Here is a 16685-nt window from a genome sequence, read left to right on the forward strand (position 1 = left end):
CTACGTCAGTTCAACCAGGGCCCACGCACTTAGGTCTCTACGCACCCTGAACATGGGCAAAATGCCCCTTTGACATCAATATGTTTTATATATAGTCACCACACTGCCACCTGTGGTTGTATAGAGTAACCTGTGGTAGCTCTATACAAAACATATTAATGTCAATGGTGCATTTTGTCCATGTTCAGGGTGGAAAGTGAAAAAGAAAGATTTGCATAAGACAAGTCAAATTGGTGTTTTTGAAAAGAAAAGATCGTGGAGAATAAAGAAAAAAATATTTAAAAAATCTTTGTATATTCCCACAAGGTGTTTGGGTGCTCTGAAAATGAGAACCAAAATGATTTTTTAGACTTGTAAAGTCTGCTGTTCAGACCCTGAAGGAATTTATTTTCTGTTCATTGTTTTTTGTGAGAGTGTTTCTACTTATCTCAGTAAGGAAAATAAATCAAGAGCCTATGTTGAGTACAAATATGTCTTCTGAAGGCTTAAACAGAGCCCAGCCAAAAACTCCAATAAAATTTGTATCAACTTTGAGGGACAGCTATGACCATGCAGGATTATCCAGACCAAACGTGACGATGTTGCTACATACTGGACTATTTATGTACCAGCATGCAAAATTTGAGCCTTATACATGGTTTAGTTCTTGCGCAGTGGGCTTGTGAACTTTGACAAAAAAAAAAGAGGCCGAACAAAATCGACACCCCCCTCCCCCTGTAAAACTGGCTGTATCTTGGAAAGTATTGATCTTACATAAGAGTAAATTTACAGTGTGTCTCCTGGGTAACATAGGTACACCTGGTAATTTTTTCAGAATTTTTTGAGACCTAAGTGCGTGGGCCCTGGTTGAATTGACGTGGAATGACCCGTTAACAACAACAAACATCACAGTCCGATTGATGTATTTGCACCTTATCCATCTTCAGCAAAACCCCTCTCACTCTCATCAGGGCCTAAGATGCTAGTGAGATATTGCCCTGATAGCCACCTGGTACAGCAAACAATTGTGTCATCACACATGCTCATAAAAAACGCACAAGCACAATAGGGACAACAAACATCACAAGCAGCTACACCCCTGTGATTTCTCAGATGCACACCAGAGCAGTCATGCCAATCAACACTGAAAACGCCTCTATCGGAAATGTACACTTAGAGCCAAACACTCTGCCCAGGGCACTCACCTGTCCCAAGTCCAAGGTGACGTTTACTTCGTTGTATTCCAGTCCACGCGAGAGAGGCGGACTCTGCCACCAGGTCTCAGTTCCATCAATTGCATTGGTAATTGGATGAGACTTAGTTGGATTATTGGAGTTGCAGTGTTCACAGAACTGGCCCTGCAAAGTTGAAGAACCACACTTCACTAATTTATGACATTTGATAGCCTGTGATGTTCCAATGGCAAAGACAAATACGTGCTGTGATTGCAGATCAGTGCAAACTAATGTCTAGAATAATATGTTATAGTCCAAATGCCATTAAGGGCACATGGCGATTTGGGTACCGTGCGTTACAGCATTTTTTTACCGTCATGGACAGCCAGCGCAGGTGACCAGCGCAGTCAGAAGACGTTGTAAGATCATTCTCATCAAAGCCACGCGTTAAACCTCTCAATTTCAAAATCTCCGCGACATTTAATAGACTGGGAATAAAACTAATTTAGGTTCTTACCTGTATATTATGACTATAGAGCTCCGTAGTCGGACCACCGACAAGTTTGCAGTAAAGATCCGATCTAGGTCTTCCTAATTTGTCCTCTCCACAGGTAGCGGTGGCTGAGATCCGTGCCTGTGTTGCCAAGTTGAAGTACTTGGGACTTAGACTGAAACCTGAAATTTCGTTAACTGACACCTGTGTCCTCACAACACTCCCCAATAGGACGACGATGGCCAACAACCTGTAACAATGAATTCCCGTTTTCGCCATTCCTGACATTACGACGACTTACGAGAACTACGCAGTTTTCATTTCGGAGTAGGCTACAAAACATTCAAGAAAATATCCGATGTGACGTCCTCTGCTAAATCCATGGTGTGGTAACCAAAGATGTTGACATGTTCACCGTTGCCGTTTCACGGCTAGTCCCGTCCCTCCCTGTGTCATACTTTTCTCAACTCTTTTGCGCTCGCATCTCCTCCACCTCCTACAGTTCGAGCCACCCCCGGCGTATCAAGTGTCAAGGCAAGAACGGGTAACTACCAGACACTTCATAGAATTGACAAGCACCCTTTACAGATAAAAACATAAAAACTTCCCTTGTTCAAGATTGGGTCACACCACTGCGCAGGTCGTTAGATTAGACTAGTCAGAATTATATAGGCTACTCTGAGTGGGGCCATGTATTGATAATGGACTAGCAAATGTAAACGGGTAATTATAAGGCAACATGTAGTTCATGTAGGGACTTAAGGTTATTGTGATCAGGGATGTAGTGGAGACTAAACATAAGTAAACGCAGTTTATCCACCTCTGAAATTTCAGAAATAAAGTTTATTCACCTCTCAAAAGAGTTTATGCACCAATTGCAACTTTTAATATTCAGAAATCACACTGTATTATCCACATTCACAGTATGTACACTCATCAACACTCTAGGAACCATTTAATAGCCTATCACTGCTTGTTATAAACATTGGACAATAACCTCCACCATCACCAAACTGAATGCCATCTTTAAAAATCCGATACCGCATGGCGCAATCTACCTCACTGTGATCACAGAATTCATAGTTTACCCACCTCTTATTTTACCACTACATCCCTGATTGTGATGGTGACGTAGCCCAAGCCTAGAGGATAATGCAGTCTTTGCCTGTGCCGCCCTACTGCTCTGACCCTTTAATGGACTGGTTGAGTAATTGAAGCTTGGAACTGTCCCATGCAGGACTCTAAAAAGTTACCCAGTGTGTTTAGTTAAACGTGACCAAGTGCCAATTCTCGCATTCGGTGGTTTTAATGGCTGCAGGCAAGATCACCTTTGTTATTCACAAGAAAAGCTCAGCATCGTTCATATGTCAATGATGTTTATTCCAACATAATTCTGATGGCAATAAGTAGTGACAAGTCACTAACTGAATCCCTGTGAGCTGGGTTCACATAACTGGACACACTCAGTTGGCAATGCCACAGATGTTTCTCCCATCTCTGACCATTCTCATGTAGCCAATCTCTCCCCAGCCAGTGCCCCAGCTAGAGCAAAAAAGGGAAAACAAAAACAAGATTTGGTATAGGCCTGAAAATAAGAAATCTTTTAAGTAGTCATACAAATTATTCTCTCAAATCCAGCCAATATTCAATCCAACCTGTTCTTTATGATCCAGTATAGAACTCCTTTCTCAAACCCATAGCCCACCAATAGAACTGTGTGGTTTACATACTTGGTGCTGAAGGATGGCTCATCATATACCTAATAAAGGGATAGTGTATTACCATCTTCTGATACACAGCCTACGGTCACTGACTGGTACATAATCACCTGATCGGTAGAAGTGGTAGCTAGATTTCCCAGAATCCACTCCAACAGTGATTGGCCCAACTGCTCTCAGTGCATCAGCCAAAGCATCTTCGTCACCACGCACCCTTACATGGTTCTCGATTTTGGTGCCAACTGGGCCTTAATCATGTTGACATTGTTGCCGCTATATATATATATATATATATATATATATATATATATATATATATATATATATATATATATATAGAGAGAGAGAGAGATAGAGAGACAGAGACAAGCTACGCATTATCAGAAAACCACAACACATTTACTCCCACACATGCAGAGTCTACGCCCACTGCATTAAAGCAACACACACAGCATTGCATGACCATACCAACTGACAATGATACAGGGCATAGGTATTGCAGAATAAGTTTAGTTTACTGTAATGTCACAAATGTACATGGATAATAAAGATAGAAGGTTCAAAAGATTGTGTATAAAAAACTAGAAAATGTAATTTCGAGGAAATTACCAGTGCATGAAAATGCAACATACTGTATATTAACATAAAATACAAAACAAACTTTTATTTGGAAACCGTTGTAATGGCTGACAGTTGAAATGGCTGAACAGTTAAATAGTTGAGTAGTTTAAATAGTTAAATTATTTAATAGTGAATTACTGTAGTGGGGACATTTATTTTGAAACAGTTGTGGGCAGAGGAATCTGTAGTGTTAAGAGAGAGCCAGATTGTATGCTTAAAGCCTGAGACAGAGTATATAGTTTAAAAGTTGAATGTAGATAGTGTAATGGATGTTGTTAGACAGAAAGTTGAATGGATGTTGATAGGCTGATTGTTTAATGGATGTTGATGGATAGTTTAATGGGTCGATGAGTGAATGGTTTGAAAAGGGATAAATGGATAGAACGTTGGATGGAATGTGCCTTATCCTTATAGAATGAAGAGACACAGAGATAGTTGGCCTAGTTGATCAGAAAGCAGTTGATACAGGTGCAATCAGTTTAACTGGCCCTTTGATGGGTCCTAGTTGAGCAGCTGGAAGTTGATACAGGTGCAAATCAAGTAAATTAGCCCATTGTGATGTCATAGTGCCAATGCAAAGTCTATGGGGAAAAATAAGCTTGTTTTTTGTTAATATCTCAAAAAGTATAAAGTTTACAAAAGTCAAAAATACATTCCTCAAGTGTCCTTTTCAAGACCTACGCTGCAAAGTTTGAATGAAGTTTCTACGTTAAACGGTTGAAGCTGAATTAGACGCAGAAATTTGGTGAGAAGAAGACGACGACTTCGGATAACAGAACAGTGCATTTTCATGCACTGTAATAAATGGTACATACAGACACTGCACATTAAACAGTCTGATAGCAGCTGGTAGGAAAGACTTCCTGCAGCGTTCAGTCCTACAACTTAGTAGGATCAACCTGCGAGTGACCGTGCGGTGCCGAACATTCCCGGGGCATGTACTGGGTGGGTGTGATTGTCCAGAATTGAATGCAGTGTTGAGCGCTCTATCCTCTGCCACCTGCTGGATTGTGTCCTGTTTGTATACAATTAAGGGAACCAGCCTTCTTGATTAGCTAATTAATTACAGTGCATGAAAATGCACTGTTCTGTTATCCGAAGTCTTCTTCTTTTTGAGATTAATAAAAAACAAGCTTATTTTCCCCATAGACTTTGCATTGGCACTATGACATCACAATGGGCTAATTAACTTGATTTGCACCTGTATCAACTTCCAGCTGTACTGCTTTCTGCTCAACTAGGCCAACTCTCTCTGTGTCTCTCCATTCTACAAGGATATAAGGCACATTTTAACCAACTTTCTATCCATTCATCCTCTTCAAACCATTCACTCATCCACCCATTAAACTATCCATCAACATCCATTAAAAAATCTGCCCATCAACATCCATTCAACTTTCTGTCTATCAACACCCATTACACTATCTGGGTCATTCCACGTCAATTAAACCAGGGCCCACGCACTTAGGTCTCAAAAAATTCTGAAAAAATTACCAGGTGTACCTATGTTACCCAGGAGACACACTGTAAAATTACTGTTAGGTAAGATCAATACTTTCCAAGATACGTCCAGTTTTACAGAGGGAGGGGGGTGTCGATTTTGGTCGGCCTCTTTTTTTTGTCAAAGTTCACAAGCCCACAGCACAAGAACTAAACCATGTAGGAGGCTCAAATTTTGCATGCTGGTACATAAATAAGAATAGTATGTAGCAAAATCGTCATGTTTGGTCTGGATAATCCTGCATGGTCATAGCTGTCCCTCAAAGTTGATACAAGTTTTATTGGAGTTTTTGGCTGGGCTCTGTTTAGGCCTTCAGAAGACATATTTGTACTCAACATAGACTCTTGATTTATTTTCCTTACTGAGATAAGTAGAAACACTCTCACAAAAAGCAATGAACAGAAAATAAATTCCTTCAGGGTCTGAACAGCAGACCTTACAAGTCTGAAAAATCATTTTGGTTCTCATTTTCAGAGCACCCAAACACCTTGTGGGAATATGCAAATAATTTTTTTATATTTTTTTCTTTATTCTCCATGAGCCTTTCTTTTTAAAAACACCAATTTGACTTGTCTTCTGCAAATCTTTCTTTTTTATTTTCCACCCTGAACATGGGCAAAATGCACCATTGAGATCAATATGTTTTGTATAGAGCTACCACAGGTTACTCTATACAACCACAGGTGGCACTGTGGTAACTCTACATAAAACATATTGATGTCAATGGGGCATTTTGCCCATGTTCAGGGTGGAAAATAAAAAAGAAATTTTGATCAACTTTGAGGGACAACTATGACCATGCAGGATCATCCAGACCAAGCGTGACGATTTTGCTACATACTATTCTTATTTATGTACCAGCAAGCAAAATTTGAGCCTCCTACATGGTTAGTTATTGCGCTGTGGGCTTGTGAACTTCGACAAAAAAAAGAGGCCGACCAAAATCGACACCCCCCCCCCCCCGTAAAATAGGCTGCATCTTGGAAAGTATAGATTTTACATAAGAGTAATTTTACAGTGTGTCTCCTGGATAACATAGGTACACCTGGTAATTTCTTCAGAATTTTTTGAGACCTAAGTGCGTGGGCCCTGGTTCAATTGACGTGGAATGACCCATCTACATTTAACTTTTAAACTATATACTCTGCCTCAGGCTTTAAGCATGCAATCTGGCTCTCTTAAAACTAGATCCTGATCAACTATTTCCTCTGCCCACAACTGTTTCAAAATAAATGTCCTCACTACAATAATTCACTATTAAATAATTTAACTATTTAAACTATTCAACTATTTAACTGTTCAGCCATTTCAACTGTCAATTGTTATCAACTATGACTCCTGCCAACTGTTTCCAAATAAAAGTTTGTTTTGCATTTTATGTTAATATACAGTATGTTTATATTTTCATGCACTGGTAATTTCCTTAAAATTACATTTTCTAGTTCTGTTCTGGTCTGCTGTTCGAGCATCCTCCCCTCAGCACACCACACCAAAGAAAAGAGCACTGGCCACCATGGTTTGATGTGCACAGCAGAGCCTTGCTGATGTTAAAAGAATGCAGCCTTCTTTAAAAGTACAATCTGCCTTGTCCTTTTTTTATACAGAGCCTCCATGTGGATGGACCAGTCCAGCTTATTGTCCAGCTGTACTCAAAGGTTTCTATTGCTGAGGACCAGTTCACTTCCACCTCTTTCCCTGGGATGGTAACTGTGTCTGGATCAGGCCTTTTCTTCCTAAAATCCAGCCATTTCTTTGGTCTTGGAGATGTTGAGCTGTAGGTGGTTGTTGTTAGCCTCGTAAACCAGACTCTTGACTACACTGAAGCAAAATTAAATTGAGCGGAAGTACGTAGACGGGCGGATTCAGGCTAGGTTGTTGTTGCACCAGGGCACAGTCTATATACAGACAGACAATTATAATTAAGCCTTCATTTAATAATTCAATAAAACAATAACCACCCGTACATCAGTCCACTGTTTTCAAGTTACATGTACTTACCCGGGCAACGTATGGATAATTTGCCTCCAAATGAATGCCTTTATTTTTAACAAACTGCATTGCTTCCCCCATCCATCCTCCATTGCACCCATATGTCTGAGTTGTGAAACAGTCGACCAGGTTTTGTTCACTCAGTGAAATGAGGTGTCTCGTCTTCTTAAAATGCTGACCTTCAATTGACCCTGTTGCTAAAATAAACCAAGACCCACACCACCCCTTTGAAAGAAGTCTGGGTTTTAGAATGAAGTGTAGTGACATCGAGAAGCATCCTCCAGGTGGTCATATGCTCACAGCAGAAAAGGAGGTTGTAGGTGGGAAATTAAATGTGTGCATCATCTTCCTCTTAAACTTACCAGATTTGTCAACACAAGTTCTCGCTACCCATATTAGGTTAATTTAAGAAGTACCTGATTCTTTACAGGGGTTACAAAGCCCAGTGTCCTATAGTCCAGTCTGAGGCGTGACGTGGGCTTCCGTCCTCGTCTCCCTTCTTCACTTGATGTAGTTTTTGCTCCCAGTCGAACGCCATACTCCTCAGGTGTCTACACGTGTACAACATTGTCAAAAGGGACGTAGTGTTTGCCTTCACAATAAGAAATGGAAGAGTTCATAGAACACCATAAGACCAGTCACTTACCAGGGTGGCCAGCTCATTCAGGTCCATGATAAAGCGACTTTTGCCCTCCAAGTATTTCTTGTTGTGGCAGCTGCCTGATTCTCTGCCCATATGTGGCAGCTGCCTGATTCTCTGCCCATATATTCTTACGGAATTTATCATTAGCCTGAAAGTGCACAGGAAAGAAATAAAAACATAGGTAGCCTATAGGCAATTTGAAATCACCAATAGAATGTGTGCCTATACTTACAGCTGAGGGTATATTAACTTTGTTCTTCGCCTTCCAATTTCGCCAGCCAACCTCGACTGTGGTGGTGGTGAGACGCAAAGGAAATTCCAACAGTGGCAGAGGACTGAGCACAATGTTTCTTGGTGTTTTATGCCCCTAACGTTGTCTTCAAGGCAGCGCTGCCTGAAAAGCACTAGGGTTCAGCATGGATAAGGTTAGGTTAGGTTTAGGATTAGGTGCCTTTAAGTCAGCGGTGGCAGCCCTGCCTCGACGTTGGGGGCATAAAACACCATCGAGCAAAAACAATATGCTGTGTAGGCCCTATATCAATGCCCTATAATTAGGCTATCATGCAAAACAAATAGGCTACATATAATAGTCACATTAAACGTTAATGTCAAACATGCAAAAATACGTTTGAGCATGTACTCCATCAAACATGGGCTAATTGGCTCAGCATGTAGGCCAACTGAGCCTACAGGTGCAGCGACTTCCCTGAACAGTCTGCACTGCCTAGGCTACTGAACAGAAAATAAATGAATCTTCCGGACACGTTGCATATCAAAAGGCGTTGAATGCACGAGTAGGCATATTGCACAGTGCTAATAGGTCACTTTACATTGTGCCATTTAACACACACACATACACCAATACCACAGATGTCAACAGTTTTGAGCTAGCCTGTGCGACCATCATGGTGACTGCAGCGGACCTGTGAACTAAAGTTGCCTAGTGCGCGTGCTATGATACATATAACACAGATGTTACCACATTTATGTTTGGACAAATAATCATGGGCGCCAGAGGGAAATCTTCAACTAATGAAAACTAACTTGATCATCTCTGCTGCCCTTATACTCACCTCATTCATGCCGAGACATGGGAACAACATCTGGGACATTTGGAGAAGATTTCTGTATGTTTCCCAGTTGTGGACTTGTCATCACTTTGTAGTTTAATTAGTCTAGGCTATCAGTTCATGTGGACTTTGACCAGCGATTTTAATGTGAACATGTCGAATTGCTGCATTTTAGAGCAAATACAGTGGTTTATTTAGGATTAATATGCGTAGGCCTATGCCTTAACCTTTAATGTATCCGTTGTATTCCCACATTGATTGCAAAGCACATACTCGCAGTAGGAAGATGTCAGCACTGGAAACGTTCCAATTTCCTAGTCTATATGGCTGAGTGAAATGCTGCACGACTGACACCTGGTGGATTGTTTGGGTGAATGCTCCTGTCGCCTAATCAAATGTATGCACACGGTCAGGTTACAATGTCATGTTCTTGGTAATTGTATTCATCTTTGGCCTTTATCTCAAATATTTCATCCACATATTAGTTTTGCTGTTTGAAAAGCAAAACATTGAAAGTTCAAAATGATACACTTGCATTAATAAACTTCGTTGTGGAATTACTTCTCATTTTATCCTTCATATTCTTAATCTGCCAGAGCTAACACTTAGTGGATACCAGCTGCTCTTTACCACAAGGCTGGCTTTTCCCTAGATGTAGGGACAACAATCAAGTCTGAAAACTATCCTGAAAATGTAATGTATCTTCTAGAGAACTCTCAATATTGCATTGGTATTTCATGAAATGTGCCTTGATTTCAAAGTCGTTTACAGTTAGTTACAGTGTGTTAAATGTTTTAAGCCAAACGCCAATCAATTCAGAATGTTCAACTGTTGTACAGATCAACTAACACAAAGAGGACCATCATAGAGCACAACAATTTATTGACAACTGTATAATTGAAGTCTTCTTGCAGATGCCTTTGCAGTGTAGAAGCCCTTTCATATTTAATCATCTTTTGACCTGTAACAAGTAAAAGCAGTACACATTAAGCAGACAAAAATCTTTCCAGGGCAGTCAAAAAAGGTCATAAAAAATAAAAGAACAAAAACAAGAAGGATGATGTCAGATTTCTTGTCAACATCAGCAGCTCAGAGAGTTCAAAAAGAGTATTATCATAATAATTTTTCTTGACAAAAAGAAATGTCAAGAAATAAATATAACTGTCTAAGCTCACCTGTTATCCATTTAGGGGATCGCAGCCAGTCCTGTTACACCATTGTAGTAGTTGGAACAACTGAGTACGGGGCCACAGAAATGCCATAAGTCAATACCATACTCATCATAATCACACATCAGTAAATGGGTTTACATGGACACTTTTATTCCGATTAAAATGGAAAGAATTGCTCAATTGGAATAAAAATAGCACATAAACACTCTGATCGGAATAAAACCACCGATCTGATTAAAATTCTTAATGGAATGAAAGAGGTGGTGCCCTCTGTTCTTATTCCAATTGAACAGCCATGTATACGTTCAATCGGATTGCCTGCTCTATAGGCTTATTCACACCAAGAACGACAACTATAACGATAACTATAACCATTACGATAAAAGCGTTCACACTGAACAACGATAAACAAAGTCTCTCCTTGTGTTAATGAATGTGACGGTTAAAATTTGATGGGTTCTGATTGGCGATTAGCTTTTTATCGTTCTGAAAATCGTTCTGAAAGTGATCCCCAATGATATCGTTCTTCATATCGTTATCGTTATAGTTTGTGTGAACGTCGTCATTCCTATTAACAAGAACGATATTTATTTATAGTCATCATTATCGTTCTTGGTGTGAATGGGCCTTATCTTCTCAAGGTAAAGAAAAGGAACAATGGCTATTCCGATCAAAGATTCTAGAGCGTCTGTAAGCACCTGATCAAAATAGAATGTACACCATGTAAACAGATAGCACAAATTTTTCAATCGGAATAGTTTAATCAGAATGACAAAAAAAAAACTGTCCATGTAAACCCACAGTGTTGGGACACATCGGTACCGTTCATAGTCCTTCCACGCCATGTTCTACTACTTCTTTGGCACGGACATTGGTGACTGTGCCTGCAGACAGACAGAAAGGACATCATGCTGAGAATCAAAACAGACATGATGGCATGTTGTTTTCCTCAAATGTCCCAAGATAGGAATCCAAAAACTGCCAAATTGTTCATATAAATTGAGGAACATTATACATTTAAATTGGCTGGTCTTGGACTCACCAAAACGGGCTGAGATTTCACCCAGTTACTTCAAATGAGTAAATCGGGTTTTGAACTCCATGCTGGCTTATTGCACCAAAATCTGGAATAGAAACCCAAATGATCTGGTCAATTCCACAAATCCTTCTGAAGCACTGCAGAGCAAAATTTAAGTCACTTTTAAAAGAAATGGACGCACTCAGGATTCTTATTTACATCACATGCTCAGGGAGAGAGTTCAAGAATAGGATCATCATTGTCATCCATCAGGTCAAACGTGAAAAAGACCAGATATGTAGCTAGCAAGCTTACCAGACACGTATTTGAGATCAAAGAGGGTCGATGAGATGTAGCAGGTAAAGCCACTCCCCAGTAACATGATGCATGAACTTCATGCTGGTTTGTTGCACTATATCAAAATCTGGAATAGAAACCCATATGATCTGATCAGTATTTAAATCCCACCCCTTTATTGAAATGTCCTTCTAAAGCATTACAGCGCAAAATTCAAGTCGTTTTTAAAAGAAATGGATGCACTCAGGATTCTTATTTACATCACATGCTCAGGGAGAGAGTTCAAGAATAGGATCATCATTGTCATCCATCAGGTCAAACATGAAAAAGACCAGATATGTAGCTAGCAAGCTTACCAGACACGTATTTGAGATCAAAGAGGGTCGATGAGATGTATCAGGTAAAACCACTCCCCAGTAACGTGATGCATGAACTTCATGCTGGTTTGTTGCACTATATTAAAATCTGGAATAGAAACCCATATGATCTGGTCAGTATTTAAATCCCACCCCTTTATTCAAATGTCCTTCTAAAGCATTACAGCGCAAAATTCAAGTCGTTTTTAAAAGAAATGGATGCACTCAGGATTCTTATTTACATCACATGCTCAGGGAGAGAGTTCAAGAATAGGATCATCATTGTCATCCATCAGGTCAAACATGAAAAAGACCAGGGGCCTCATGTACAAAGCTTGCATATGCACAAAAATGCTGCGTACGCCACTTCTCACACTCACTTCCGGATGTACGAAGACTGACTTGAACGTGAGAATGTGCAGTCCTCCACGCAAACTTCATGTCTGGTGTACGCACATTTCCAATGTGTATCGTCAGTTGGCGACACTTAGAGGTAATGCAGCGCAACAACACTGATCGCGAGTCTAGGCCTTTATTTGCACAGTATATTTTGAAACATGGGTTATTAAAAATGATAACACTTCGAAAGTAGGCCTATGTTTCTATATAAATGGACATGCAACATGCTCAAATTCTACTAAGTTATGCAACAACCTATCTATAATGACAACTGTAGACTTATTAGAGGATACGAATTAAAGGGGAATGTGAAACCTATAGCTTACACATATAGATAGAATAGATAGGCTGACTAATAAGCGTGGATATAAGCTATTTCCCTTAGTGTGATTGACTGCATAGGATACTTTGACTTTCCTCGAGTAAGCATTCTCATTATTGTTATCACACTTGTGTGCAAATATAGGGATATGATCCAGAAATCGTAATGTTGTGGCGATGTGGCCTAGATCAACTTTTGTTTATTCCACCTCGAGTGCACGATGCGTGGTAGCCTACTTGGACACGATTGATTTAATGTTTTTTTAATTAATGCAGTTGTGTTGTAATGGTTCAAATGCATCAAACCCAGTTATGCGAACCCCGTCACCTACTTGCAGACTGACAAATAATTCTGCCACGGTCTCTGACCCTATAGCTAGCCACTGCTACGCTCTGCCACTACTGTTTTTTTTTTTGTTATTAATTAGATGATAAAGTCGTAAGATTCTTGCCATTTCGTCAGATAAGCACTTCTACCTCGCATTCGCTGGAGATAAACTTTTTTTTATTAATTTGATGATTTCAATTATTAAACTTTGGAGCAGGTTCAAGTGAATGGATCCACAAATGAGTTTTCATTGTTATTAATATTGCGGGATAGGCCATTTTGTCTTCGCGGAGGTCTGCGCTCTCGAGTGGCCTTCTAGTTAGCATATTAAAATGAGTGTGATTAAAGGGGTGGTTCAGGATTTTGGACATAGGACCTCATTTCCAAGTAAGCAAGTGTGATATTTATCAGTGGAGACCGTTTTCAACACGTTTCATCCAGTCCTTCTAATTGCAGAGTTCGCAGGTGCTAGGCTAGCGCAAGTCAACGGTATGTGCTAGCCTGCCACTAAAGACAGTCTTACCCACTCCAAAGTACACCCGAGGCAAATAAATTATAATGCCAGACTATCGATGTAAATGTCTGTATTGACAGTGTTATTTCTAACGTTATTCTATCCTTGCATTTCAACGATCGCATTACATTTTGAGGGACTAGTTTCTTAGCAGCGGCGGAATTATACTTGCTCCGGTTAGTAGTACTGCGCCGAAAACTAAACAGTAAAGCGCACTCCAATGGGGATACCTAGTAGTAGCCTTGGTAATATCAGTCCGCCGCTGAGTTGCAAAATGACTACTAACAACTTTAGGGACCAAAGTATAACTATTGCAACGCGATGCAAGGGTAGTTGTATTTCTTACACTATTCTATCAACACAGACATTTACATCGATTGTCTGGAATTTGCCTCAGGTGTACTTTGGAGTGGGTAAGACTGTCCTTAGTGGCAGGCTAGCACATACCGTTGACTTGCGCTAGCCTAGCACCTGCGAACTCTGCAATTAGAAGGACTGGATGAAACGTGCTGAAAACGGTCTCCACTGATAAATATCACACTTGCTTACTTGGAAATAAGGTCTTATGTCCAAAATCCTGAACCACCCCTTTAAGGGAGGAGAGAGGGTGGAGTGTAATGCTCGTGCATACGCTTAACTTCACGTTAATTGGGATGTACAAAGATAAGCTGCGTGGAGGCCCCAGCAGTGGCGCGACTGGCTGGGGCACCTGCACCGTACGCCGGCGACCCGGGTTCGATTCCTGCCCCGTGGTCCTTTCCGGATCCCACCCTGACTCTCTCTCCCACTCACTTCTTGTCAATCTCCACTATCCTATCTAATTAAAGGCATAAAAACCCCAAAAAATATACTTAAAAAAAAATAAATTTAAAAAAGAACAGCTGCGTGGAATGCTGCGTACGCACAGTTTCATACATCAGGATTTTTTTGTGCGTACGCTACTTTTCAGGTTTGCACGTACGCAATGTTTTAGTATGAAATCCACGCAGTCAGTCTTTGTACATGACGCCCCAGATATGTAGCTAGCAAGCTTACCAGACACGTATTTGAGATCAGAGGGTCGATGAGATGTAGCAGGTAAAACCACTCCCCAGTAACATGATGCATGAACTTGCATGTTTGTTGCACTATATCAAAATCTGGAATAGAAACCCATATGATCTGGTCAGTATTTAAATCCCACCCATTTATTCAAACGTCCTTCTAAAGCACTAGAGCAAAATTCAAGTCACTTTTAAAAGAAATGGATGCACTCAGGATTCTTATTTACATCACATGCTCAGGGAGAGAGTTCAAGAATATGATCATCATTGTCATCCATCAGGTCAAACATGAAAAAGACCAGATATGTAGCTAGCAAGCTTACCAGACACGTATTTGAGATCAAAGAGGGTCGATGAGATGTAGCAGGTAAAACCACTCCCCAGTAACGTGATGCATGAACTTGCATGTTTGTTGCACTATATCAAAATCTGGAATAGAAACCCATATGATCTGGTCAGTATTTAAATCCCACCCATTTATTCAAACGTCCTTCTAAAGCACTAGAGCAAAATTCAAGTCACTTTTAAAAGAAATGGATGCACTCAGGATTCTTATTTACATCACATGCTCAGGGAGAGAGTTCAAGAATATGATCATCATTGTCATCCATCAGGTCAAACATGAAAAAGACCAGATATGTAGCTAGCAAGCTTACCAGACACGTATTTGAGATCAAAGAGGGTCGATGAGATGTAGCAGGTAAAACCACTCCCCAGTAACGTGATGCATGAACCTAATGCTGGTTTGTTGCACTATATCAAAATCTGGAATAGAAACCCATCTGGTCAGTATTTAAATCCCACCCATTTATTCAAACGTCCTTCTAAAGCACTACAGAGCAAAATTCAAGTCACTTTTAAAAGAAATGGATGCACTCAGGATTCTTATTTACATCACATGCTCAGGGAGAGAGTTCAAGAATATGATCATCTTTGTCATCCATCAGGTCAAACGTGTAAAAGACCAGATATGCAACGTATGTAACTAGCAAGTGCTTACCAGACACGCATTTGAGATCAAAGAGGGCTGATCAGATGTTGCTGGTAAGGTCACTCCCCAGTAACGTGATGCAAGTAGCTACAAAGAAATAGACATTTTCGTAAACATCACAGGCGGGACAAATACTGTAGAAATGTGTAATAACAATAGTTACATTGAATGGTGACACATGCAACCTGTGAGGTAACAATGTACAGCTTGATGTGCCATTTTGAAAATATAATTTTACAGTCTTATCACCCTGGGGATCACATTTTATATAATTAATTAATCATATATTTTGATATTTCTGACTCTCGCCAGATGAATTTCGTTCCGCCTAGCTCGAGTCAGGTTAAGCTAGATAGTCTTTTGGAGGGATCTCAATGCATTTTTATCTGCCACGTGCAAAACCACGAACGAACTCAACCATAGGCTAGCTAAATGACTGAACCTCACTTAGTGGTCATACACCTAAACGAAAAGTGCAAACTCGTTTTCTATATTTCTTGGTTTCTGACATCATGGCTAACTTGTAAAAAGTAACGATAACAGCATAACTGTAACTGACTGTAATAATAACGTTAGCATGGTACCATGCCTGTCACGGTAGTCAACCTTGCTATGCTAAGGTAACGTTACGTTGGGCAAGGTTAGCCGAAGTGGAAACGGAGTAGTTAGAATTAATTACAACTAACGTTACATTGTTACTGTACATTAAAGTACACTTGCCACAAAGATCGCCGCATGCATAGCCTATTTCATCTGCACGAATCTTCAGGCAGCTACACACAGACTAGGCTACCGTGCCGTGCTATACCGTGAGTGCTCCGTCTGTAGTATCGCATTGAATTGTGGGATGAGGTTTGATGACGTCCGTCCTTTTCAACAACGATAAAACAACAACATTGTTCTTAAAATATGGTTGATGCAGACAGAGTGTTAAACATATAACTCTTTGCAAACGTTGCCTATATTACAAGCTCTCACAGATATCTTTCTGCTTGCATGCCTCCTCTCCTTGTCTTCTTCACTGGTAGTCTGTTGATTGATGTTAGGAATGCTGGTC

General features: G+C 40.3%; 2 protein-coding genes and 1 long non-coding RNA gene across 7 annotated transcripts in view; all 3 read right to left on the bottom strand.

Annotated features, from left to right (window-relative positions):
- LOC121679348 (laminin subunit alpha-3-like) overlaps positions 1-2273 on the bottom strand; it is a 75383-nt gene extending 73110 nt beyond the window's left edge. For all 3 annotated transcript variants that reach the window (XM_042058281.1, XM_042058280.1, XM_042058279.1), the window contains exons 1-2: positions 1672-2273; positions 1185-1337 (exon numbers count right to left, since the gene is read on the bottom strand). In XM_042058281.1, coding sequence (XP_041914215.1) covers positions 1185-1337; positions 1672-1935 — 417 coding nt within the window. In that variant the 5' untranslated portion in view covers positions 1936-2273. The remainder of the gene's footprint in view (positions 1-1184; positions 1338-1671) is intronic.
- A 450-nt stretch (positions 2274-2723) lies between these two features.
- LOC121707088 (digestive cysteine proteinase 1-like) lies at positions 2724-9876 on the bottom strand. Its single transcript, XM_042089421.1, has 6 exons — positions 9820-9876; positions 8352-9059; positions 8123-8267; positions 7486-8027; positions 3303-3406; positions 2724-3189 (listed from the first exon to the last, which is right to left on the bottom strand). Exons 4-6 carry the CDS (start codon positions 7741-7743, stop codon positions 3111-3113), a joined length of 441 nt encoding a protein of 146 aa, XP_041945355.1. The 5' UTR covers positions 7744-8027; positions 8123-8267; positions 8352-9059; positions 9820-9876; the 3' UTR covers positions 2724-3110.
- A 178-nt stretch (positions 9877-10054) lies between these two features.
- Positions 10055-16641, bottom strand: LOC121679411. 3 transcript variants are annotated; one of them, XR_006021336.1, is made up of 11 exons: positions 16607-16641; positions 15638-15715; positions 15294-15402; positions 14961-15066; positions 14630-14733; positions 12033-12141; positions 11695-11803; positions 11404-11485; positions 11163-11245; positions 10365-10424; positions 10055-10150 (listed from the first exon to the last, which is right to left on the bottom strand). It is a non-coding gene; the product is annotated as an uncharacterized LOC121679411 (long non-coding RNA). The 3 variants fall into 3 exon arrangements; XR_006021334.1 differs by having other exon boundaries at positions 11184-11245; positions 16607-16630; XR_006021335.1 differs by lacking the exon at positions 14630-14733 and having other exon boundaries at positions 11184-11245; positions 16607-16630.
- Positions 16642-16685: the final 44 nt, after the last annotated feature.

This window comes from Alosa sapidissima, chromosome 1 (assembly GCF_018492685.1).
Source record: "Alosa sapidissima isolate fAloSap1 chromosome 1, fAloSap1.pri, whole genome shotgun sequence".
Classification (NCBI taxonomy): Eukaryota; Metazoa; Chordata; class Actinopteri; order Clupeiformes; family Clupeidae; genus Alosa; species Alosa sapidissima.